Raw genomic sequence first — 27,390 nt, 5'->3', positions numbered from 1 at the left:
TATGAATGCTGGTCTGTATGATCACTATCAATAGTTATTTCTTCCTCATTCAGTGGGGCTTGAAAATAGTTGTGAAAAATCTCATCTAAAAAAAACTAAAAAGAAAAAGAAAAGCATTTATTTGGATTTTCATTCTCTCTGCAAAAGGAAAGAAGGGAGAGGCAGTACTTCATCTCACACAATCATTAGAGTGGTGCATTCAGGGATTAATTAACAAAAACGAGGAGGGTGTTCTGCTTAGAAAGCAGCAAAGAGCTGGCTGCTCCATCCCTTCCCATTGCTGCTGCTGCTGCTAATGGAGGTTTGGAGGAAAATGGGCCGAGTTCTGGGATTCGTCAGGTGGCAGCTGCCATGCCGCCAGATTCCCCCTGTCCTCCGTGCTCTTCCGGTCCATGTGGCCATTTGCAGAGGGGTGATTTCCATAGTCCCCCACCATCACCCCCCCTTCCTCTATGCTAGGGAAATAAAATTGCAGGAGTTCCCAGTTTCTGTACATACATCAGCAATAGGTACGCTTCAGTCCTTTCTACACCAAAACGGATTCTCTTTCAAACATGCCATCAGGTAGTACAGGCACACAGCTCACACCCGCCTTAATAAACTTTTCAGCTACTTCAACCACTCCACTTTTTCCATGATCTGCATGTTCTTTTCACTCATTTTCTACAACTAGATGAAATCCATCCCACTCTCACATCAGAAGGAGCCCCACAACCACCACCCCGTCCCTCCAAATATTATATATAATATTTTATATATATATATATATATATATATATATATATATATATATATATATGATTAATCCGAAAGTCTATATATCTAGCAGGGTATCCTCTCCCCTCTTTTCTGCAGCAAGATTGAACAAGGCACCAACATAGGTGAACAGCCACACTACAAACTTTTTTTTTTGTACTAAGCTTTTCATTATGTCACAATGCATCTCTTGTAATTTCAATAATAGAAAGCATTCTGTGTTTACCAATATTGTCGTACTCCTCCTCTTCCTCCTCCTCCTCTTCATCTCAATATTCCTGTGGTTCTTCCTCTCCCCCCCCCCTTTTGAGAAAAGGTTTGGGTCATCTGAAAAATCTACCTGCAAGACAGAAGTCACTGGGTTCTTGTGTGGCTTGTCTTTAGCTTCCTCTAGCTTCTTTTTTTTCTGTACTAAGCTTTACCAAAACCAGCAGCAGGAGCAGGACGGGACGGAGCAGCCAGCTCTTTGCTCCTTTCCAAGCAGAGCACCCTTTCTGGCTTTTAGGATCCCCTCCTCTTCTTTGTTTTTTAATCCCTAGTTGCACCTCCCTAATGACTGCGCCAGATGTAGCACTGCCATTCACTTCTCTCCTCTTGCAGAGAGAATGAAAAATCCATTTGTGGGACATCTTTTCAGGCTAGTGCCCTACCATGACCAACATTTTAAATTTGGCTTGGCGCCCTGTGATTATACTGGTTTTTGGTATTTTGATGTTCCTTATATTAGTGTGTATTTTATGTGTTAAAGTTAAACATTTGTATGGGGAAAAGGTATAGGTTTTTTTTACTCAGAGAGGGAAGGAGGAAGAGATTAGCTAAGCATGGAAGAGGTAACCGTGTTAGACCAAGGGGTGGAGTTTATGGGGAATCTATCCGGAAGACATTTGTATTTCGAGGAGTTAGTGGTCTGACATGGTTACCCTTCCTGCCTTCTCTTTCTTCTCCCTCTCGATCTCCTGAGCCGTGTATCAGGAGATTTTTAATGCTGGATGTTTTTAGATATGCTGTAAGCACCCCAGAGTCCCTTGGGAAAGCCAACCAAATGGGTGGGGTATAAAGATGATGATGATTTATTTATAAATATAGCTGATGTGCATACAGAAAGTGTGCAAAAACTTGCAATGTTTATATTTTAGAAAGATGATTACTACATTCACAGTTTCAAACACTTTCTTTTTGCACTTTCTAAACAGCTAATATTATTGTCCCTTGATAAAATCAGGTTAGCCTGTGATTTCTTTGACCAAAAAAGCACTAGAAAGCAACATTTGTAAGGGCAGTACAGAATTGACCAGGTGTGAAGGCTGGAGCACTTACAAGTGACGCACACAAAATGTAAGCCACAAAGAGCAACGTGAAGGTGTTTCTATGTGATGGCTCCCTTTGTGCCACAAGGTATAATGTGCATATTGGTTGGCATTCCAAACCATTCTTCTCCATGGCACGGCAAAGCTGAGAAAGGCTTGCAGTATCACAAAAATGGCTGGGCAGCCAAGTTAAAAAAACAACCACCACCAAGCCAGCAGCACCCTCTGTATGGCAATTATGTGTGCCAGCTCTCACAATCCCATTTCTCAGAAGTAGTCATTTGATGAATACAGTGCAAAGTCTCTGAGTTTATGAGGCTTGTGCTGATCCGCTGCCTAGGCTTTAAGTTGCACCTCACTGGGCGGCAGCCTATGTCATTTTCTGCCGTTTTGCCCCTCCTAGGCAGCATGGAAACCATGTGATTCAGCTTAGACCGGTTGACAGAGTAGTGGAATTCCCTCTCCTTGTTCAGCTTGCGGAAATAGTCTGCCCTGTGGTTGGGAGCATAGTCTATGGACCTCAGGGATGTTAGTGAGCCTGGAGAGCTTGCCCGGGAGCCATGGGAAGACAGTGAAGAAAGCGACTGAGTGCTAGATGAAGTTGAAGTGGCCTTCCTGCAAATGAGAGATACTTCTTTACATAGCAGCCTCTGACCGTAAAACTTAGTTAAGGACACATGACTTGTGGGGTTGAGGTTTGCACTTCACCCTGGGGTTGTAGCTTGGACATTTGCTGAGGGGTCAAGAGGTGAGGAATTTGAGTCTGGTCCTTCCAGAGGTTGGGGAGAAGGAGGTGGGAGGCTGTCCCCAATCTGAGAACAGGACAGCGCTTCCTTCCCTTCCCTCCTTCTTCACATAACATGCAATGAATCTTAAGTCTTCCTTCCACAACCTTTCCCAGTCATTTTGATATTTCTACAGGATATTTCTATTTGATATTTCTACAGTCATTTGCAGCTCCATAGCAAGAGCCTGGCAATGGGGGATGCTGGGCCCCTCAAAATTGGGGGAACGGAGCACCCTGTCTAGAAATACTGAGGGGGCTAAAGCCCTTGGTGGCCAGGAGGTCTGCTCAGTGTGCCCTGCCTTGTAGCTGCAGCGGGTGATTCCGACCAACTGAGGCACCAAGTCCTCAGCAGAGATTTAGCTCTGCTGAGATCAGTAGATTCTGCAAATAGCAGTAGCATGAATAATTTATTGGTTTAGATGTTCCTGATTATTCTGTTAGGGCTTCTGTTATTTTTTCCTATGTTTCTTTCTCACTACATTACTTGTTTTGCCATGGAACTGTGTTTTTTTCATCTTTGACAAGGAAATGGGGCTGCTGTAGTTGGAAAGATGCCTTACTTGGTCATATGGAACAAATGGTTGGAGCCCCATGGTATTAAAGTTTAAGACATGCCTGCAAGGAGAACTCTGAATGTTCTGCCATTTGGGGGCAATCAAGCTGTAGAAAGTTTTAGCTTTCTCTGTCCCTATGTTTTCTAAGGTGATTTCATCCAAGGTGGGCTGCTGCAGTTGGAAATATGCCTTATGATGCTACCTGCACCCTCAGCCAAATCAATTGTCTGGTCCCATAGGCTGGCATTAGATGTGGTTTACAAAAACAGGATTTTTCTCTAGTTTGAGTTGCCAATCATTCTGGTTCCTTCTTCTTGTTTTAAAGTTGTTTATTTGTTTGGAAACCTGTTATGATGAGAGTTATAGGGCAAGGGGAACATAAGGAGCCTGAGAAGACAGACAACCACACCCACTCACCATGTTCCAGCCAAGGTTCTCAGTTGCAAACACCTTTTTCTTGTATGTTGTCTTGTCTCTGATCCAAGTGACAGCAGACGGCTGCATAGGAACTGCTGCTGGATCAAACTGGGTTGATGGCCTTTCTGGAATTGCACACTTTCCGGAGGTGGCCGTTGTTCCAAAAGTGGGCACTGGCAGTTCAGTGAAATACTTGCAGGCCACTTCCGAAGTGTCTTGACGGGAGTTCTTTAATAGCAGGATTTGAGTTGTGTGGCTATACCACCTGATGGCGTGTTTGTGAGACAATCCTGGTATAGAAAGAGGGAGAAGCGTACATATAGCTGATGTACGTACAGAAACTGTGGGAAAACCTGCAATTTTATATTTTAAAAAGAACAATAGTACAATAGCAGTACCAAATATTTGTGGTGACTGTAGAACTTGACTTGAGGGGTTGAGGTTTGCGCTTCACCCCTGAGTTTAACTTGGGACTTTTGCCAGTGCATTTCTGATATTCTGGTTCACAAGAATGGTCAATTTCAGCCTGGTGCTTTTCATTAAGAAGGGGAATAGTGAAGTGCGAAATCAGAGCCAGTTGCAGCAGTGTCAGACCATTGAACAAGGCACCAACAAAGGTGAACACCCACACTATAAACTTTTTTTTTTGTACTCAGCTTTTAAATTTTTTTGTACTAAGCTTTTCAGAGAGGAACTTCTTACACACAGAATATTAGAATGGTTTCTTACCGGAAGATAAAGAAAAAATATTCTTTTTCCTTTCTTTATTAATAAACCACTTATTCGTTTATAAGATATTGTTATACAAAGTTGTAGGACATGCAGAATTTCCCCTCAATAGGGTTTGCTATTTGCCCCGTCCCCCATTCCTTATCTTTTCTTTTTTTGTAAGTGCAAATACTAGATTTCTCTCTCCACCTTTTAAGGCATGTTAAATTCGACACTGCAAATTTAAATTCCTTCTTTATATCTCCAGCACAGTATAATTTCAGTCCAGGAATTAACAATCCCGAGACAGCAAAACTCACAGTATCAGCAGCAAACATTGTTTTACTCAGCGTGTGTGCTGATACTTTCTGTGTGTTGGGTGTGTGTGTGTATGTGTGTGTGTGAGTGTGCTTTCCTTGTACGGACATTGCAGCCTGCAACTTCCTACCTTTATTTGCACCTCCAGTGGACACCAATCAATCATAGAGTGCCACTCCTAGGCACTAAAGAAAATTCTGGAACCCTATTTATAGCTCCCAGGAACTTTTATCTGTTCTTATTCTTAAAGAATGATTTCCTAACACCCCCTCTCATTTGAACAGAACCAATACAGTAAACGGGGGTGTTGCAATTGGAAAGATGCCTTACTTGGTCATATGGCACAAATGGTTGGAGCCCCATGGTATTAAAGTTTAAGACACGCCTGCAAGGAGCACTCTGAAAGTTCTGCCATTGGGGCTGATAGCCCGGTATGCACCATTGAATTTTTCTTCAAAAATCTGTGGGCCTGGTGTGACACAATATCAAATTTCATTGGACAACATTGCTTTCACACATGCATGCTTCTCTTCCCCCCTTTAAATGGAAGCAAATAAGTAAAGATAAGGGGAGGAGGGGAGGTTATCTCTGCTGCTGCTTTCCTAACAAATATTCTCAATTGCTAAGGGTTCATTTTGGCACAAGGAAGATGTGCTCTTCTCTTCTTCACTCCAGTTCATCATGGTGAGAAGTTTCATTGTAACTTGTCCATCTCTAGTTTCTTTTTTAAAAAAAAATAATATTTATTAGGGTTTTCCAATTACAACAAAATTTAAAAAAACAACAACATCCAAATTTAAAATCTTTTTTCCAATAACATCTTTCCAGGACTTCCCCTCCCCTCCCCCTCCTGTATTCCAGTTCTTACAAATAAATTCAACAAGTTCTTATCCCAAATTTTGAACTTATTATCATTGACCCAATTTTAAAAATATTTTCCCATCCCCTAAAATTGACCTGTTCCCTTCCACGAGTTCCCCCCTTTAATATGCAATACAGATTAAAATAGGAAAAAGTAAAATATAATTTTACACCCTTTGGATTCCAAATTTCCCTCCCCCCTTTCCCGGTTGCGTTCCCAACGTTCATCAACGTCTGATGTCTTCCTGGAGTTCCCACATCTATCTAGGCCATAGTCCTTTACCAGTCATCTTTAATTTCGAATGTCCAATCTTGGAAGGAGTCTGTCTCAAAAAGGCCCATTTCTTCCATCCATGATCTTGTTCTCCTCCTCCTCTAGCTCTGCCGGATATGCCTGGCTCTTTCTTCTTCAGCCAGTTTCAATTCCATAATCACTCGTGTCTCTTGCACCAGAAACTGGACTATTTGCTTCAACCACTGTGAAGCCTGGTCCAGATTAATAAGTTCATGTTCGCTGTGCTTTTTCACCCTCTTGCAGACAATGCAGATGGGGGCCGCGCAAGCCCTGCAGAAAAGGTGCAAGGGTTCCCCATGTCCCTCGCAACCGGCTCTCCCCACCTGATGGGTTAACTTCTTCTTTCCCCTCAATTTTTTAAAATTTATTTTCAATATTTATCACAAACATAACATATAACACACACACACACAAAATATACATTACAATACCAAAGAAAAAACACCACAAAAATAATAGACTTATTACTTCTAAAACCCAATTTTAAATACAACGCAATTAACAGGTTATATTATAAATGATATTATAGGTTCCCATATACCCCCTACTTCACCCCCAAAAAATGTTGTTAAAAAACTATAATCCAAAATATACATACAAGCTTCATATATGCAAAGTTAGTTTTTTTTGTTGCCCTTTTTTCTGAGCAAATGACAGATTAGTCCACATTTGTCACAAGCGGTTGAAATGTTGAAAGTGTGTGATTTCAGTAAGAAATCTCCTGACCAGTAAATTAGCATGAAGAATCTGAGTGTTCAGAGCTTTAAATAATAAAAAATAATCTGCCCAGTCTCACACACAAACCCCACACAATTTCTTCTTGTGCAAAGTTTCTTCTTGTTTAATAGAGCAATACGATAGTTATTAAAAAGTGGGCTTGCTTTCACTGCCCCCCCTCCCCAGCCTGCAAATTTTGTTTTCAGGCCGTTGGAATAGAATAACAGATTGAGGGCAGAAAGTTGTTTCTGGAAGACCAGTCAAGGCAACGGAAACTGCCTGGGCGGACTCAGGTTCTACGGGTTATCTGGAAGTGAATGATGGTGGTCTCTTCATTACTGGATGCACGGGGTTAAAACATCTGATCCTTTTCCCAGTCAAGGTGTTTTCTCTCTCTCTCCTTCTATCTTCTGTACAACTGGAGAGGACCTATGGAATCTATGACGTGTTGCAAGATTTCCATGGCTGACTTTGGTGCCTTGCGTGTTAAGACCCCCAAGACCTCCCCAAATAATGACACAATTGATGCCAAATTTAGTTTAAGGTTATTGGCATAATTTTGGCCAGAATGAAAAATGAAGATAAATGTGCTTGGAATTCTTCAAGTCCAGAGTCTGGCTCTTGTGGATCACTTGCTGGCTGATTCCAGTGGCTGCAAATGGTTTCTTTTTCTTTTTCTAATTTTTATTTCAAAACCAAAAAATAAAAAAATAAAAAATTACAAACATGAAATTCAAAATCCATATTCATTTTCTTATACAAGCCTATAACATAGATTACCTAAATTAAAATATATCTAATTGCTCTAGGCCTCCCTTTGCTCTATGTAAATACAACACAATTAACAGATTATATTATAAATGATATTCAAGGTTCCCATATACCCCACTCTCCCCTTCACCCATGTGTGATCTCAATATTTCACTTCTTCCATCTTGTTGCGTTGTTATAATTTAGTAATTATTCAATTGCTTCTATTATTATTTTCTTGCTTACCTCTGCATGTTTTACACATTCTCTATTAATATTTCAATTCCGGAACCATATTTTTTAATGTTTTCCTTCACTCCATCCCACTTACTAATTATTCTCTGATTTGAGTGGCCTCTAATAATTGCTTTCAATTTTGCCATTTCTACAAACTTGCCGAGTTTTTTTGCCATTCTGATAGTGATGGAATATTCTGGCAGCTGTTGTTGTGTAAAGGAATAGATTTTTCTTGTCTTTGGGAATGTCATCAGATATTAAGCTGAAAGCTTTCATGAGGTGATCTACAGCACGGTTGGGCAGGATAATAGCCCCAAAAAGAAAATGTTCTTTAATCACCAACTGCCTCAGTCCCTCAAATGTATCTACCCCCTCTGTAGACAGCCAAAAGTTGAAATTTTGCGCCTCCTTCGGAGCTACCAAGGGGAGACTCAGAAGAGGCAGTTTTATCAAGCTTCTGGAAAGCGCGCCTGTAGCTTTCCGCATGCAGTCCATATCTGTTTCAACATTGTCCATTCGAAGGACGACTAGAGGTCTCAGGAGCCTTCCAGTCAATTGGTCCTTTAGTCATCTGCAATTCTCTCCCCCCCCCCACAGCAGTATAAATTTTGATATACAAAAGTGCCAAACAGAATATGTTAAATTTGCAAAATCATATAAAAAGCCTGGAATACAGAAGATCCAATCATATGCAGCTTGTACAGCCATACCGCTTCCAATAAATGCCCTCAGAATAGACATATACAGTCTTGAGGGGATCCCCAGTTCCCGGCAGGTTAGTTTGAATAAAGTCAGATAGCTCAGGACATGCATGGGGGGGTTTATACGCAGGGAAAAAACGTAAGTCAAAATCCCTTAGGGTAAACCCACGAGTAATGCCCCTTGGAACCACATCTTGTGGCTCTTGGTCATAGCTGTATCTTGGGGCAGGGCGATAACTCGGGGCTCATCCATCCGGTGGCTGAGGTTCCTGCCCTTCATACCTGTAAAAGGGTCTGGGATGCTGCCCGTACCCCTCCTCTTCCTCGTACCGTCAAACTGGCCCACGGGGCTACAAAGACCTTTCTGGCAAGTAAACCTGGGCTGTGCTAGGCGGTTGATACATCGTTGGTCGGCGACTTTCCTGGCGTGGGCGCTCCGGCTCTCAATAGTCATCCTCTGCCCGAACCTCCCTTGGTCATCGCGGTGGTCCCTTGTAGTCATACTCCTCCCGTCTAGTCTGCGGGGCTGCAACAATGGATGACCCACTCGGTGATATTTTTCCTAACATAGGAATCCTCCCTGGGGCAACCCGGCACCCACTCGACTGCTTGGCCCAGGCAAAAGCTCCATTCCCCTTGGCTGGGGCACCGGCTCTGAACTTGCCTTGAGGGGCTGAGGTTTGCGAAATCAGAGCCAGTTGCAGCAGTGTCAGGCCATTGAACAAGGCACCAACAAAGGTGAACACCCACACTATAAACTCTTTTCTTTTTGTACTAAGCTTTTCAGAGAGGGATAGGCACGCGAAAGGGTTGCAAAACACGAGTCAACCAGTAGTATGATGCAGCCTTTTTGGCTGTTAGGATCCCCTCTTCTTTTTTGTGAATTAATCCCTGAATGAACCTCTCTAATGATTGTGCTTGATGAAGCATTGCGTCTTTTTTCTCTCCTTTTGTAGACAGAATGAAAATCCAAATAAATGTTTTTCTTTTTCTTTATTTTTTGGGATGTGAAAAATAAGGAGCCTGGGAAGACAGACAACCACACACACCTGGCATGTTCCAGCCAATGTTCTCAGTTGCAAACACCTTTTTCTTGTATGTTGTCTTGTCTCTGATCCAAGTGACAGCAGACGGCTGCATAGGAGCTGCTGCAGGATCACACTGGGTTGATGGCCTTTCTGGAATTGCACACTTTCCGGAGGTGGCCGTTGTTCCAAAAGTGGGCACTGGCAGTTCAGTGAAATACTTGCAGGCCACTTCCGAAGTGTCTTGACAGGAGTTCTTTAATTGCAGGGTTTGAGTTGTGTGGATGTACCACCTGATGGCGTGTTTGTAAGACAATCCTGGTATAGAAAGAGGGAGAAGTGTACATATAGCTGATGTACGTACAGAAACTGTGGGAAAAGCTGCACTTTTATATTTTAAAAAGAACAATAGTACCATAGCAGTATCAAATATTTGTGGTGACTGTAGAACTTGACTTGAGGGGTTGAGGTTTGCGCTTCACCCCTGAGTTTAACTTGGGACTTTTGCCAGTGCATTTCTGAGATTCTGGTTCACAAGAATGGTCAATTTCAGCCTGGTGCTTTTCAGTAGGAAGGGGAATAGTGAAGTGTGAAATCAGGGCCAGTTGCAGCAGTCTCAGACCATTGAACAAGGCACCAACATAGGTGAACACCCACATTATAAACTTTTTTTTTGTAATAAGCTTTTCATTTTGTCAGAATGCATGTATTGTAACTTCAATAATGGAAAGCATTCTGTGGTTACCAATCTTGTCGTACTCCTCTTCTTCCTCCTCATCTTCATCTCAATATTCCAGTGGTTCTTCCTCCCCCCCCCCTTTTGAGAAATGGTCTGGGTCATCCGAAAAATTTACCTGCAGGACAAAAGTCACTGGCTGGTTGTGTGGCCTGTCTTTTTAGATTCCTCTAGCTTCTTTTTTATTGTACTCAGCTTTTCAGAGAGGGACAGGCACGCAAATGGTTGCAAAACTTGAGTCAGACAGTAGTATGATGCAACCTTTTTGGCTGTTAGGATCCCCTCTTCTTTTTTGTGAATTAATCCCTGAATGAACCTCTTTAATGATTGTGCCTGATGAAGCACTGCATCTTTCTTCTCTCCTTTTGCAGACAGAATGAAAATCCAAATAAATGTTTTTCTTTTTCTTTGTTTTTTTTGATGTGAAAATAACTTTATTTTCAATCCCCACTGAATGAAGAAATCATAACAACTATCAATAGGGATCATAGAGACCAGCATTCATATTTGATAAAGCTCTGTTTCAACATTGTCCATTCGAAAGATGACTAGAGGTCTCAGGAGCCCCTGCCACACACGCGCACCCGGATCCACTACTCTTTCCTCCTGGAAGAGCACTGGTGGTGGGGTGACTCCTCCTGGATCCTGGCGGAGGTCGAAGGAATGGCTTGTCCCACCCTCTACTGGATGGTTACTGAGAGGCGGACCAAGGCAATGCAAGCCACCACACTCACATTCTTTTTTCCTTTCTTTATTAATAAACCACTTCTTCATTTTTAAGTTATTGTTATACAAAGTTGCAGTCCAGTACTTAATCTCAGTCCAGTACTTAACAATCCTGAGACAGCAAAACTCATAGTATCAGCAGCACACATTGTCTTACTTCCAACCTTGTTGTCAGTGTGTGTGCAGATAGTTTATGGTTTTTGTGTGTGTGTGTGTTGTGTGTGAGTGTGCTTTCCTTGTACGGACATTGCAGCCTGCAACTTCCTCCCTTTATTTGCACCTCCAGTGGACACCAATCAATCCGAGAGTGCCACTCCTAGGCACTAAAGAAAATTCTGGAACTCTTTTTAAAGCTTCCAGGAACTTTTATCTCTTTCTTAAAGAATGTTTTCCTAACAGCCCCTCTCATTTGAACAGAACCAACACAGTAAATGGGGCTGCTGCAATTGGAAAGATGCCTTACTTGGTCATAGGGCACAAATGGTTGGAGCCCCATGGTATTAAAGTTTAAGTCATGCCTGCAAGGAGGTGTGTGCTGGCTCTGACGCAGAGACTTTGCAAGACATTGGGCATGTTATCTTTGTCCTCAGTGTTCTTGGGCCAAAGCTGTCGCTACAAGAGTCCCTTTTTGTACACCAAGAGGACACGATCCTCCCCACGAGGAGGGCTTTCTGCAGCATCTCGGCAATCTGGAAAGGAAGGGTCTGACCTCTGCTTGGCTTCAAACCATTGTAAATCCCCCACCACGGCAGGAGACTCAAAACTTTCCGCAGCAGCTTGGCTGGGCAGTGCTGACAACCCCCTCCTCCTTGCGGCTCTCAGCTGGCAGCTGGCAGGATGCACTTGCACTTGCACTTGCTGTTGGCGATGAACTTCCCATCCCCGATCATTTCCCCCCAGAGCAGGGATTTCACAGACTTGGGGGTCTGTGATGATTCCTCTCATAACCCTTGTAGGAAACTGAATCAATAGCTGTAGGCTTAGAAATCGCTTCCATGCCACAGGGATTAATCTTCAGAGGTTCAGGCTGAATCTGCTGGGGCAAAACTAAGTCTCTCGGCACGCTCTTGGTAACAGAGCCTGTGTCCTGAAAAGAGTTCACAGCAATTTGGCGAATGGTGATCTTGGGGAGGGGTGTGTGTTAAATTATACGTTGGGCCACTTAACACGAGGCAGTGCCGAGGCAGTTAACATGAGTGCAGCATAGTACAACTTTCAAAATAAATATATCTTTAAATAGCATTACAATTAAGGCACAATAGCATTAACCCTTGAAGAACTGCAATATCAACAAGCAGTCTCATGAGAGACCTATGCTTTTGTAACAAAAATTACAAATATTAAATCCAAAATAATAGTGTATAAACAAGAAAGAAAAACAAAACATACAAAAAAGAAAGAAAAACAAAGTAAAAAACAAGACAAAAAGCATACATCTACAAATAAAATCATATCATCATTCTAATCTAATCAGTACATACATATAAACATATTGACTTCCTTTGTTTTAAGATCTCAAAATTTTTACTCTAACTGTATTGCTGTGTCTAATGTAGATTACTTCCATCTTTGTACTTTAACCCTGTAAAGCATCATTCATTACATACCGATAAGCTTACTCCAGAACAGTGTTTTTTCATATACTCTTTAGCACATCCCCATTCTTTTAATAATTTCAGGTCCGATTGTCCCCTTATGAATGCTGTGTGTCTTGCCAGATTTATATATTCAAAAAATTTAATTTGCCATTCTTTCATTGATGGAATTTTTCTCCCTTTGCAGTTTTTTGCTCTAAGCATCCTGGCAGCTGTCGTTGCATAAAGGAATACTTTCCTTTGATTGTCGGGAATATCGTTTGTGATTATACCTAAAAGGAATGCCTCTGGTTTTTGACTGAAAGATATTTTAAACATCTTTTTGATTTCTTCATAAATTTCATTCCAGAATTGTTTAATAGGTTGGCATTCCCACCACATGTGAAACATTGTTCCTATTTCTTTTTTGCATCTCCAACAGGTATTTGGTTTTAATTTGTAAATTTTAGCCAATTTTACCGGCTTTAAGTACCATTGGTACACCATTTTCACAAATTTTCTCTGGTTGTATAATATGCCGTAAATTTAATATCACATTACCATAATTTCTCCCATTGGTCTAGCCGAATTATGCATCCTATATCGCATGCCCATTTAGTCATAACTTCTTTTACTTCTTCATCCTTTAACTCCAATTATAATAATAAATTATGCATTTTGGATATATTCTTTTTTGAGTTTTGTAATAATACTTTTTGTAATTTTGATTCTTCTTTTTCAAATCCTATTGCTTTATCCTGATTGAATATTTGGGCAATTTGGTGATATTGCAACCATGTGGTGCTGTATTGGGTCACCTCTTTGTATGGTCTTAGTTTTAATTGGCCCTGTTCCTCTTTTAGGAGTGCCTGGTATGTTGCCGTTCTTCCAATCATATTTTTCTTTTTAACTGATATTACTTCTAACGGTGGGGGATGCGGGTGGCACTGCGGGTTAAAGCCTCAGCGCCTACGACTTGCCAATCGAAAGGTTGGCGGTTCGAATCCCTGCGGCGGGGTGCGCTCCCGTCGCTCAGTCCCAGCACCTGCCAACCTAGCAGTTCGAAAGCACCCTCGGGTGCAAGTAGATAAATAGGGACCGCTTACTAGCAGGAAGGTAAACGGCGTACCGTGTGCTCCGCTGGCTCGCCAGATGCAGCTTGTCACGCTGGCCACGTGACCTGGAAGTGTCTGCGGACAGCGCTGGCTCCAGGCCTATAGAGTGAGATGAGCGCACAACCCTAGAGTCTGTCAAGACTGGCCCGTACAGGCAGGGGTACCCTTACCTTTACCTTACTTCTAACGGTGAGACCCACCTTGGGGTTTTCTGTTCTAACAGCCTTCTATGTCTCACCCAGACCTTATATAATGAATTTCTAATTACATGACTTAGAAATTCTTTATGTACCACCACTTTGTTGTAAATTAGATAGGCATGCCAACCGTATCTGTTGTTCCATCCCTCCAACTCTAAAATGACATTATTATCTAACTTAATCCAGTCTCTGATCCAACTAAAGCATGACACATCATAATATATTCCCAGGCCTTCCACATCTGTCACATGTCCCTACCTATGGTGTGTGTCTTGCAGCTGATGGTGGCTGTCATTTGCTTCCCCCAAACAACAACCCAACGGGGAACGTTGGCCCCCTCAATATTGGGGGGAATGAGCCCCCATGGCCAGGATTCAACCCAGATGGGAATGCATTTAATTATCTGTGTTTTCCAATAATTCTTGTAGCTTCCCCACCGCTAGAGTCTCCACCAGTTTGCCCCAGATTTTTTGGAGGGAGGAGTTAATATTCCAATTTCTCCTCCATCTTTGCCTCGCTGGCTAGTCCCATTTCCTCAGCACTGTGTGATCAAGTTTCTCAAAGTGACCTAGATGTGTTCATCTACATCTGTTGTATGTCCCACTCGGCTACCTGCACTGTGAGCCAAATTAATTGTTTGGTCCCATAGGCTGGCTTAAGATGTGGTTTAAAAAACTGAGGATTTTGCTCTAGTTTGCTCTAGTTTGAGTTGCCAATCATTCTGGTTGCTTCCCCTTGGTTAAAAGTTGTTTATTTGTTTGGAAACCTGTTATGGTGAGAGGAATAAATATAATAAAGGAGGAATAATTCAATCTTGGTGTAGAAAAGCCCAGAAACTGTGCAAAACCCTGTAATTTTATATTAGGAAAATAGTACCATTGAAATAGCAAATATTTCCACTGACTCTAAAACCTAGTTAACGACACACGGCCTGAGGGGTTGAGGTTTGTGCTTCATCCTGGGGTTTTTGTTTAGACCTTTGCCACTGCATTTCTGAAGGGAAGGCTGGGGGGGGGGGAGAGAGAAGCAGGGGGATAAAGGGTTGTATATAAGAGTATTTGATTTTTCTCCAGCAAACCCAAAACCAGCAGGAGAAGCAGGACGGGACAGAGCAGCCAGCTCTTTGCTGCTTTCCAAGCAGAGCACCCTTTCTGACTGTTAGGATCCCTTCCTCTTTTTTGTTGTTTAATCCCTGAATTGCACCTCCCTAATGACTGCGCCAGATGTAGCACTGCCATTCACTTCTCTCCTCTTGCAGAGAGAATGAAAAATCCAGATAAATGTGCTTGGGATTTTTCAAGTCCAGAGTCTGGCTCTTGTGGATCACTTGCTGACTGATTCCAGTGGCTGCAAATGGGTTCATTGTACCTCCAAACGGAGGCATTCCTGGCTGAGAGGAATGCAAATGCACCCTCAGCAAATGTGGAGTGGTTGAAGTAACTGAAAAGTTCAGTGCTGGCAGGGTTTGTGTTGTGTGGCTGCGGGTATCCGATGGGGTGTCTGCTTGGAGAAAAGGAATGAGAAAGTACATGAAGATAGTGGAAAAACTTGGAATGTGTCATAATGCAAAATACTAATATTGTCGTAGTAAAACAAGCCAAGCTAAGAAGAGTCACTCAGGATATTCAGGATTGAATCACACACCATTGGTGGGACATCTTTTCAGGATAGATCCCTACCATGACCAACATTTTAAATTTGGCTTGGCACCCTGTGATTATACTGGTTTTTGGTATTTTGATGTTGCTTATATTAGTATGTATTTTATACGTTAAACATTTGTATGGGAAAAAGGTATAGGTTTTTTTCCTCAGAGAGGGAAGGAGGAAGAGATTAGCTACGCATGGAAGAGGTAATCATGTTGGACCAAGGGTGGAGTTTATGGGCAATCTATCCGGAAGACATTTGCATTTCGAGGAGTTAGTGGTCTGACATGGTTACCCTTCCTGCCTTCTCTTTCTTCTCCCTCTCGATCTCCTGAGCCGTGTATCAGGAGATTTTTAATGCTGGATGTGTTTAGATATGCTGTAAGTCCCCCAGAGTCCCTTGGAAAAGCCAGCCCAATGGGTGGAGTATAAAGATGATGATGTTGATGATGATTTATTTATACATATAGCCGATGTGCATACAGAAACTGTGCAAAAACTTGCAATGTTTATATTTTAGTAAGATCACTACAATCACAGTTGCAAACACTTTCTTTTTGCACTTTCTAAACTGCTAATATTATTGTCCCTTGATGAAACCAAGTTAGCCAATGATTTCTTTGACCAAAAAAGCACTAGAAAGCAACATTTGTAAGGCCAGTACAGAATTGGCCAAGTGTGAAGGCTGGAGTGCTTACAAGTGACGCACACAAAATGTAAGCCACAAAGAGCAACGTGAAGGTGTTTCTATGTGATGGCTACCTTTGTGCCACAAGGTAAAATGTGCATATTGGTTGGCATTCCAAACCATTCTTCTCCATGGCACGGCAAAGCCTGAGAAAGGCTTGAAGTATCACAAAAATGTTTGGGCAGCCAAGTAAAAAAAACAGCCACCACCACCAAGCCAGAAGCACCCCCTGTATGGCAATTATGTGTGCCAGCTCTCACAATCCCATTTCTCAGAAGCAGTCATTTGATGAATACAGTGCAAAGTCTCTGAGGTTTATGAGGCTCTTGCTGATCTGCTTCCTAGGCTTTAAGTTGTACCTCACTGGGCGGCAGCCTATGTATTTTCTTCCACATTTCCCCTCCTAGACAGCATGGAAACCATGTGATTCAACTTGGACCAGATGACAAAGTAGTGGAATTCCCTCTCCTTGTTCAGCTTGTGGACATAGTCTGCTCTGTGGTTGGTAGCATAGTCTATGGACCTCAGGGATGTCAGCGAGCCCGTAGAGCTTGCCCAGGAGCCCTGGGAAGACAGTGAAGAAAGCGACCAAGCTCTAGATGAAGTTGAAGTGGCCTCCCTAGAAATGTGAGATATTTCTTTAGATAGCACCCTCTGAATGTAAAACTTAGTTAAGGACATATGACTTGTGGGGTTGAGGTTTGCACTTCACCCTGGGGTTGTAGCTTGGACTTTTGCTAAGGGGTCAAGAGGTGAGGAATATGAGTCTGGTCCTTCCACAGGTTGGGAAGAAGGAGGTGGGAGGCTGTCCCCAATCTGAGAACAGGACGGCATTAGATTTCCCTTTAGTTTTGATATTTCTCCAGCACACCCTATTTTCCTTGTCTTTCATTCAGTTGGAAGTATTGGAGCCAGCCTGTCAAATATATATGGATTTCAAAGTTCTTAATTTATTAATTTCTCCCTCTAATAACATTTTATATGTTGCCCAATTTCCCTTCATGTTTTTCTTCTTAACGCCAAAGGCTTTGATGGGTGAAATGCACCAAGGGGTTGTAGGTTCCAGGAGATATTTATATTTTATCCATGGTTTATATAAGGTCTGAGTTGTGTGGCTGCATCTTCTGGTAAGGTGTTGGCAAGGGATTGAATCTGGGTTTAGAAAAGGAGTAAGGACACTTCTATTGAAGGGTTTTGGAATTCCCTGCTGTGAGTAACACAGGTGCATCCTCAGCAAATTTGGGGTGTGTGCAGTAACTGAAAAGTTCATTTAGGGCCGGGTGTGAACTGTGTGGCTGTACCACCTGATGGTGTGTTTGCAAGGGAATCCATCTTGCTATAGAATAGGGCTGAAGCGTTCATGTAGCTGATGTCTGTACAGAAACTGTGGGAAATCCTGTAATTCCCTGCTGTGAGTAACACAGGTGCATCCTCAGCAAATTTGGGGTGTGTGCAGTAACTGAAAAGTTCATTTAGGGCCGGGTGTGAACTGTGTGGCTGTACCACCTGATGGTGTGTTTGCAAGGGAATCCATCTTGCTATAGAATAGGGCTGAAGCGTTCATGTAGCTGATGTCTGTACAGAAACTGTGGGAAATCCTGTAATTCTATTTACCTAGTATAGAGGAAGGGGGATGGGATGGGGGCTGCGGAAACCACCCCTCTGCAAATGGCCATGTGGACCAGCAGGGCAGGGAGGACGGGGTGAATGTGGCGCCATGGCAGCCATGACGAAGCTGAGAACTCGGCCCGCCTTGTTCCAGGCCTCCACTAGCAGCAGCAGCAGAAGACGAAGGAGGAGGAAGGGATGGAGCAGCCAGTTCTTTGCTGCTTTCCAAGCAGAGCACCCTTTCTGGCTGTTAGGATTCCCTCCTCTTTTTGTTAATTAATCCCTGAATTCACCTCCCTAATGACTGCTTCAGATGTAGCACTGCCTTTCACTTTTCTCCTCTTGCAGAGAGAATGAAAAAGCCAGATCAATGTGCTTGGAATTCTTCAAGTCCAGAATATGGCTCTTGTGGATCCCATTCCAGGGGCTGTAAATAGTGTCATTGTACCTCCTGAAGGAGGCATTCCTGGCCGAGAGGAAGGGTGTGAACTGTGTGGCTATACCACCTGATTACATGTTTGCAAGGGAATCAATTTTTCTGCAGAAAAGTGCTGAAAAGGACATTTGCCAGTGTTTAATGTGTTTATAAGCCAAACAGTCACCTTTTTAAAAACAAACACAAGTACAAAGTCAAAAATAAAACCACAAAAATAATGAACCGCATGTTCATAACATACAAAAAATTGCCGCCTACTCAGTAGGTAACTACAACATTCCAACTGCTGAATATATTTATAAATTTTACACTTCTGTAACAAAAATAGACTTTTTGAGAAGTTCGGGGTTTTGTTTTGCTTTGTTTTGCTTTTTTGCTTACATTCTGTCTCCCAGCTCCTTTCCCCTTTTTCCTATGTGTGTATGTGTATGTGTGTGTGTGTGTTTTCGAGCCTCAGAGTCCCTTTCCCCCCACTTTCCCCTTTTTCACCTTAAGACTAGATGCAAAGCATCCAATCACAGAGTTGCATGACTTCAGCAGGGCTTCACGACAAGGCACTTCGACTTGGGACGTGTTTTTTTTTTTGTTCTCAAAAGGAAAAACAAGAAATCAAACCAAACGAAAACTTTTTGCCACGTGAGAGTGTTTCATCCTCTAGGTGATATTTACAAAGAACATCACACTCTGTTGACATGCTCAAATACATAGTTAAGTGCTGCTTTTGTTTGTTTGTTTTATTCCTCCCCCACCCCACCCCCACCCCACCCCCAAACCAAATTGTAAAACCCAGTATAGCTTTGTCATCATGAAAAGAGCGAAAAATTACCATTTATACAAAAAGAAAGAGCGTGCGCAAGAGAGATAGCCCTTCGTACTCCAAAGAATGCAATATGAATATGCAAAGAGGTTGTTCACATCAAGAACCCAGAAGGGAAGCAAAGCCATGGCACATAATACAATATTACATTGTCTATGCATGGAATTTCCCCCCAAAGTCCCATTGCTCCCCCCTAAGGAATGAATTGCGGGCTGGGGGGAAATCATCGCGGAAGAAAAAAAACCTCTCTCGTCCATGCAGAACAGAAGTGGAGAGGAACTCCGGTGTCCGGGAGCTTGTGTCTTCAGGCAGTTGAAGTTGAAAGATATGTCCCAACCCCAGCCCACCCCCCGGCTGCTGGAAAGCTGGGGGGCCAGGCTGGCTTGCGAGGGAGTCCACTGCTCCTCCACCAAGTGCTGGAGGAAGATTCGTTATTTGCACCCCACCCTCCCTAGACGGGGTGGGCGTCGCGAAAGTCTTGGTGGTTTTCTCCTCTTAGCAGATCTCGATTGTCCTGGGCGAGAAAGTGGAGGCCATGTCAGAAAGTGCAGAAGTCACCTGCGAGCGGAAGGGGCTGCCGAGGCACCTGGGGATGGGAACGGGGTAGCCGCCGCCTGGCTCTGGAAAGTGGAGGAGGCCATGGAAGCGTAGCTGGTGGCCACCAAGGGCGAGGGGAAGGAGGGGAAGGGTGATGTCACGGGGGAGGCATATGAAGTAACGGGGGAGGCATAGGACGTTGGGGGGGGGAGAGTAGGAGGCCGGCCCTGGTGATGGGTAAGAGAAGACGGAGGCGGGGGACGGGTAGGAGGCGGGCGAGGCGGAGTAGGGCGCCAGCGGGGAGGCGGCCACGGAAGGTGCCGTCGGGCGCATTTGCCAGTGCCTTTTTGAGATGCAATTTAACTAGAATGGTCACTTCTAACCTGGTGCTTTTCATAAATATGGGGAATACTGAAGAGTGAAATCAGAGCCTTTGAATAAGACACAAACGCAGGTGAACAGCCACATCCACACCAGAAACTTTAGTGAGTCCACAAAGTCATCCATTGGGAAGAGGCAGTTGAACTCCTAAACTGTGCTGTTGAAGGGGCCAAGCAGCATAAGGGTGTATCTTTGGACAAGCAACATCTCAATCTAAGTAACCCCTTAATGGGTAGCCAATCTAAGGTCTTTTCGAAAAGGGATTTGATCTTGGTGCAGAAAAGGAGTGATGAGTACATATAACTTTGCTGCTTTCCAAGCAGAGCGCCCTCTCTGGCTGTTAGGACCCCCTCCTCTTTTTTGTTAATTAATCCCTAAATGAACCTTCCTAATGACTGTGCCTGATGAAGCGCTGCCATTCACTTCTCTCCTCTTGAAGCATAAACTCTGCTGATGTATGTTGAGAAACTGCAGCAGAAATTGCAATGTGTGTGTGTGTATTTGGTTTTTTTAAAGAAACACCAGCTTAAGGTTTATTATGCAAAAAGCTTTCACGAAAAGTTTTTTAAAAAAAAACACACACCAAAGGAAGTACAATTCATGGATGAAGAAATCAACCTTCCTGCTAAATAAGATGCATGTGTTCTCTCTATTAGAGTTCGGCAACAAAAACCATGAGGCAAAACAGCCCTAAGACACGAAAGTCCCCATCACCCCCAAAAAATTATGTTAAAAAACTATAATCCAAAATATACATAAAAGCTGCATATATGCAAAGTTGTTTTTTGTTGTTGCTGCCCTTTTTTCTGAGCAAATGACAGACAAGTCCACATTTGTCACAAGCTGATTCAATGTTGGAAGTATGCGATTTCAGTAAGAAATCTCATGACCAGTAAACTAGCATGAAGAATCTGAGTGTTCAGAGCTTTAATAATAATAATAATAATAATAATAATAATAATAATCCGCCCAGTCTGACACACAAACGCCACAAAATTTCTTCTTCTGCAAAGTTTCTTCTTGTTTAATACAGCCATACGATAGTTATTAAAAAGTGGGATTGCTTTCACCGCACCCCCTCCCCGGCCTGCAAATTTTGTTTTCAGGCTGTTGGAAGAGAATAACAGATTGAGGGTAGAAGGTTGATTCTGGAAGACCAGTCAAGGCATCTGAAACTGCCTGGCCAGACCCATGTTCTACAGTTTATCTGGAAGAGAATGGTGGAGGTCCCTCCATTACTGGATGCACGGGGTTAAAACATTTGATCCTTTCCCCTGTTCAGGTCTCTCTTCTATCTCCTGTCTCATTGGAGAGAACCAAGTGCCAGGATCCCACACTTGCAGTCTGTTTTAAGAGGTTAGTGGCAGAGATTCCTCTCCTCTTTTGAGCAAAGTTCGGATGCCCGCTCTGCAGCTTTTAAAGAGAGTAGGGAAGTCTTGGCTGCGGGTGGATCTTGCCCCTTCTTTGCCTGTTCCTCTAGCACGATCTGCAGGTCAAAGATATAGTCGATGACGTGCTGCAAGATTTCCACTTGGCTGACTTTGGGGCCTTGCAGGATCCTTGGCACCTGCTTGCGCAGCTTGGAGTAGCAGTCATTCACGTTGTGAAGGAGGTTCTTGGGCTCCTCCTGAGCCGGGCTCTGGTTTTCTTTTTCTGGCAAGACACATTGCATTTTATGGAAGGCCTTTGCAGCAGGAGTCACTGGCCGAGGGGCTTCGTTCTGTTGCTTGTTCCCTGGGTGATGGTGAGGCTCTGATCAGAGAGGCAGCACGCAGCTTGCTTCCTAGCAGCTCCTGACTGATCTGACGGGGCTGATTCCTTTCATGGCCATGAAGGAGGAGAAACCAGCAGGGATTTGCAGAAGGGCAGGATTTCCTTCCTTAAGGCAGGAGAAGCAAGCAAGCAACCTTGAGAGAGAGAGAGATCAATACTGCCCCTTGCTTGCCAGCCTGGTTGATTCTCTATTGTGTACATGCAGAAAATGCTTCTCTTTGCAAAAAAGCCCCATGTATATATTTTAAAAACAGAAATGCTACCTTTGCAGCAGCAAATATTTTCTGATCCTTTCCCCAGTCAAGGTCTTTTCTCTCTCTCTCCTTCTATCTTCTGTACAACTGGAGAGGACCTATGGAATCTATGACGTGTTGCAAGATTTCTATGGCTGACTTTGGTGCCTTGCGTGTTAGGACCCCCAAGACCTCCCCAAATAAATACACAATTGATGCCAAATTTAGTTTACGGTTATTGGCATAATTTTGGCCAGAATGAAAAATGAAGATAAATGTGCTTGGAATTCTTCAAGTCCAGAATCTGGCTCTTGTGGATCACTTGCTGGCTGATCCAGTGGCTGCAAATGGTTTCATTGTACCTCCTGAAGGAGGCATTCCAGGCTGAGAGGAATGCAAATGCACCCTCAGCAAATGTGGAGTGGTTGAAGTAACTGAAAAGTTCAGTGCTGGCAGGGTTTGAGTTGTGTGGCTGCAGGTATCCGATGGGGTGTTTGCGAGGGATTCAGTCTGCTTGGAGAAAAGGAATGAGAAAGTACATGAAGATTGTGGAAAAACTTGGAATGTGTCATAATGCAAAGTTCTAATATTGCCGTAGTAAAACAAGCCAAGCTAAGAAGAGTCACTCAGGATATATATATGATTAATCCGAAAGTCTATATATCTAGCAGGGTATCCTCTCCCCTCTTTTCTGCAGCAAGATTGAACAAGAATGGTTAATTTCAACCTGGTGCTTTTCATTAAGAAGGGGAATAGTGAAGAGCGAAATCAGAGCCAGTTGCAGCAGTGTCAGACCAATGAACAAGGCACTAACATAGGTGAACACCCACACACTACAAACTTTTTTTTTGTACTAAGCTTTTCATTCTGTCAGAATGCATCTCTTGTAACTTCAGTAATGGAAAGCATTCTATGGTTACCAATCTTGTCGTACTCTTCTTCTTCCTCCTCCTCTTCGTCTCAATATTCCAGCGGTTCTTCGTATTCTCCCGCTTTTCAGAAAAGGTCTGGGTCATCCGAAAAATCTACCGGCAAGACAGAAGTCACTGGCTTGTTGTGTGGCCTGTCCTTTTAGCTTCCTCTGTCCCTTTGTGTTCTGAGGTGTGCATCCTCAGAAAAGGTAGAGCGCTTTAAGTGAGACAAAAGTTCTTTGATGGCAGGGTGTGAATTGTGGAGGAGATTATACATTCTAGATAGGTATTTTCCTTTAGGCTGGATGAGATTTCCCTTTAGTTTTGATATTTCTCCAGCAAACCCAAAACCAGCAGCAGAAGCAGGACGGGACAGAGCAGCCAGCTCTTTGCTGCTTTCCAAGCAGAGCACCCTTTCTGGCTGTTAGGATCCCTTCCTCTTTTTTGTTGTTTAATCCCTGATTGCACCTCCCTAATGACTGCGCCAGATGTAGCACTGCCTTTCACTTCTCTCCTCTTGCAGAGAGAATGAAAAATCCAGATAAATGTGCTTGGGATTCTTAAGTCCAGAATCTGGCTCTTGTGGATCACTTGCTGGCTGATTCCAGTAGCTGCAAATGGTTTCATTGTACCTCCTGAAGGAGGCATTCCTGGCTGAGAGGAATGCAAATGCACCCTCAGCAAATGTGGAGTGGTTGATGTAACTGAAAAGTTCAGTGCTGGCAGGGTTTGTGGCTGCAGGTATCCGATGGGGTGTTTGCCAGGGATTCAGTCTGCTTGGAGGAAAGGAATGAGAAAGCACATGAAGATTGCGGAAAAACTTGGAATGTGTCATACTGCAAAGTACTAATATTGTCGTAGTAAAACAAGCCAAGTTAAGAAGAGTCACTCATGATATTCAGGATTGAATCACACACCTTTGGTGGGACATCTTTTCAGGATAGAGCCCTACCATAGTATGTATTTTATATGTTAAAGTTAAACATTTGTATGGGGAAAAGGTATAGGTTTTTTTCCTTAGAGAGGGAAGGAGGAACAGATTAGCTAAGCTAGGAAGAGGTAACCGTGTTTGACCAAGGGGTGGAGTTTATGGGCAATCTATCCGGAAGACATTTGTATTTCGAGGAGTTAGTGGTCTGACATGGTTACCCTTCCTGCCTTTTCTTCCTTCTCCCTCTCGATCTCCTGAGCCGTGTATCAGGAGATTTTTAATGCTGGATGTTTTTAGATATGCTGTAAGCCCCTCAGACTCCCTTGGGAAAGCCAGCCAAATGGGTGGAGTATAAAGATGATGATGTTGATGATGATTTATTTATTACATATAGATGATGTGCATACAGAAAGTGTGCAAAAACTTGCAATGTTTATATTTTAGAAAGATTATTACTACAATCACAGTTGCAAACACTTTCTTTTTGCACTTTCTAAACAGCTAATATTATTGTCCCTTGATAAAATCAGGTTAGCCTGTGATTTCTTTGACCAAAAAGCACTAGAAAGCAACATTTGTAAGGGCAGTACAGAATTGACCAGGTGTGAAGGCTGGAGTACTTACAAGTGACGCACACAAAATGTAAGCCACAAAGAGCAACGTGAAGGTGTTTCTTTGTGATGGCTACCTTTGTGCCACAATGTATAATGTGCATATTGGTTGGTATTCCAAACCATTCTTCTCCATGGCACGGCAAAGCCTGAGAAAGGCTTGCAGTATCACAAAAATGGCTGGGCAGCCAAGTAAAAAAAAAAAAAACCCACCACCACCAAGCCAGAAGCACCCCCTATACCGCAATTATGTGTGCCAGCTCTCACAATCCCATTTCTCAGAAGCAGTCATATGATGAATACAGTGCAAAGTCTCTGAGGTTTATGAGGCTTGTGCTGATCCGCTGCCTAGGCTTTACATTGCACCTCACTGGGTGACAGCCTATGTAGTATTCTGCCGCTTTGCCCCTCCTAGACAGCATGTTAATCACGTGATTCAGCTTGGACCGGATGACAGAATAGTGGAATTCCCTCTCCTTGTTCAGCTTGCGGAAATCGTCTGCCCTGTGGTTGGTAGCATAGTCTATGGACCTCAGGGATGTCAGCGAGCCCATAGAGCTTGCCCAGGAGCTTGCCCAGCGACCGAGCGCTAGATGAAGTTGAAGTGGCCTTCCTAGAAATGGGAGCATGGGGTGCTGCAGAAAAAGGAATAGCAAGACTGCTACGTTTCAGGGGAAAGTAGTGCTTTAAACAGCTGTGTGGCAGAACTGGAAGGGGAGGAACGTTTTATTGGCATAGAGGTGCTGAGGAGTATTACCTGTGGGTTCCTGATTATCAAAATAGGAAGGCTGCCTCAGGCAGCTGATTTTAGATGCCCTGAGAAGGGCAACGGGTTGTTCATGAATTTAATTTATTATTATCAGATGTTTTATGGACAAGGAGCAGGAGAGCACTGTCCCTCAGACCTTGTGCGGGGCCGGACTATATTTTTTGTGGGGAACGAATTCCTATGCCCCACAAATAACCCAGAGATGCATTTTTAATAAAAGGACACATTCTACTCATGTAAAAATGCTGAGATTTCCGGACCGTCCGGAGGCCAGATTTAGAAGGCGATTGGGCCGGATTCGGGCCCCCGGGCCTTAGTTTGTCTACCCATGCGTTTTGTTGCTTTCTGCCTTGTGTACTAAACGAAACTGGCCACTCCTTTTCCCTCAGCAAAATGTCTTAGATCAGCTCTCAAAAGTTCAGAAGACAAGCATGATTTTATATAGTGGATGTTCCTCAAGTTTGTGCTTCTTCAGATTAATTAAAAGAGTGAAAAGTAGTGTGGCCCTTACCTGTTCTGATTCTCTCCCTATCCTCCACTTTTGCAAAGAAACAGTGGACACTTTAAACATTGCAGTTTTGTTAATTCTTAGAATTTAAGTGCCCTTCCTGGGTTCAGACGGGACGCAGGTGGCTCTGTGGGTTAAACCACAGTGCCTAGGACTTGCTTATCAGAAGGCCGATCAGAAGGTCGGCGGTTCGAATCCCCGCGATGAGGGGGTGAGCTCCCATTGCTCGGTCCCTGCTCCTGCCAACCTAGCAGTTCGAAAGCAAAACAAAGTGCAAGTAGATAAATAGTGCAAGTAGATAGTAGATAGTTGGCTCCCTCGGCCAATAAAACAAGATGAGCGCCACAACCCCACAGTCAGCCACGACTAATGGTCAGGGGTCCCTTTACCTTTACCTGGGTTCAGAAAGTGTTGGTGCTTCACAATTACTATTGTTTTGTGTTTTTGATTTTTAATTCAAGATTCTTACTGGAAGGTTTTTATTTTATGGGAGCCAAAGTTTGTGAATCACTTAATTTCTTAATTTAAAGCAGTGTAATCTAGTCTCTATAATCCCCCAGCAGAACTCCAAAACCTGAGGCATCTTTAGTGGAGTCCCAGACTGGCGTGGGGGAGCAGGATTTGCCTGCCGACCAAGCTTCTTCTGGCAAGGGCATGCTGGGCGAAGGGCAGTTCCGCTTGGCTCTGGTGGCCAGGCTGAGTTGACGCGCGGAACCCTTCCCGCCCTGGGCACGTTGGTGGCGAGGGCAGCGCCTGGCGCGGTGGGTTGTGTTGGCCACGCGCATTCCAGCACAAAAAAGGACGCAAAGCCGCTGCATTTTGGTTTTCCCCCAACCAACCCTCCATTTTTGGGCTTGAGCACTCCACGTCCCATCCCTTCCTCCTTGGTGCCTTTAGCTTCTGTGGGGAAGGTGAAGTGCAGGAGGAAGTTCCACAGGATAATCCCTGGCTCTTTGGGTATGGTAGATTTCTTCTAGGATTTGCCGATCAGAAGGTCGGTGGTTCGAATCCCCGCGATGAGGGGGTGAGCTCCCATTGCTCGGTCCCTGCTCCTGCCAACCTAGCAGTTCAAAAGCACATCAAAGTGCACGTAGATAAATAGAGATAGTAGATAGTAGATAGTTGGCTCCCTCGGCCAATAAAGCGAGATGAATGCCGCAACAATACAGTCGGCCACGACTAATGGTCAGGGGTCCCTTTACCTTTACCTTTGTTCAGAAAGTGTTGGTGCTTCACAATTAGTATTGTTTTGTTTTTTTGATTTTTAATTCAAGATTCTTACTGGAAGGTTTTTATTTTATGGGAGCCAAAGTTTGTGAATCACTTAATTTCTTAATTTAAAGCAGTGTAATCTAGGACTTGCCGATCGCATGGTCGGCGGTTCGAATCCCCGTGGCGGGGTGCGCTCCAGTCGTTCAGTCCCAGCGCCTGCCAACCCAGCAGTTCGAAAGCACCCACGGGTGCAAGTAGATAAATAGGGACCGCTTACTAGCGGGAAGGTAAACGGTGTTTCCGTGTGCTGCGCTGGCTCGCCAGATGCAGCTTGTCACGCTGGCCACGTGACCCGGAAGTGTCTTCGGACAGCGCTGGCCCCCGGCCTCTTAAGTGAGATGGGCGCACAACCCTAGAGCCGGACACGACTGGGCCGTATGGGCAGGGGTACCTTTACCTTTACCTTTAATCTAGTCTCTCTAATCCCCCAGCAGAACTCCAAAACCTGAGGCAACTTTAGTGGAGTTCATTAAAATGTAGCTACT

General features: G+C 43.7%; 1 protein-coding gene and 1 pseudogene across 31 annotated transcripts in view; one reads left to right on the top strand and one right to left on the bottom strand.

Moving 5' to 3' along the window:
• The window catches only part of LOC310836723 (putative G-protein coupled receptor 34), a 359,394-nt gene that overhangs the window by 97,714 nt on the left and 234,290 nt on the right, over positions 1-27,390 (top strand). Inside the window, exon 4 of one of the 30 annotated variants that reach the window (XM_083722466.1) lies at positions 12,840-13,004. The exons of the other annotated variants lie outside the window; for them this stretch is intronic. Coding sequence (XP_083578592.1) covers positions 12,840-12,849 — 10 coding nt within the window. The 3' untranslated portion in view covers positions 12,850-13,004. Of the gene's footprint in view, positions 1-12,839; positions 13,005-27,390 lie in introns of those variants that run through there. 30 annotated transcript variants of the gene reach the window in all.
• LOC310836784 (DNA-binding protein inhibitor ID-3-A-like) lies at positions 21,189-21,722 on the bottom strand (annotated as a pseudogene). Its single transcript has 2 exons — positions 21,600-21,722; positions 21,189-21,534 (listed from the first exon to the last, which is right to left on the bottom strand). The product of its transcript is annotated as a DNA-binding protein inhibitor ID-3-A-like (transcript).

Source organism: Podarcis gaigeae (assembly GCF_964106915.1).
Source record: "Podarcis gaigeae genome assembly, chromosome: Z".
Lineage (NCBI taxonomy): Eukaryota > Metazoa > Chordata > Lepidosauria > Squamata > Lacertidae > Podarcis > Podarcis gaigeae.
Note: the sequence above shows the minus strand (reverse complement) of the source record. Positions and strands in the feature narration are given on the sequence as shown.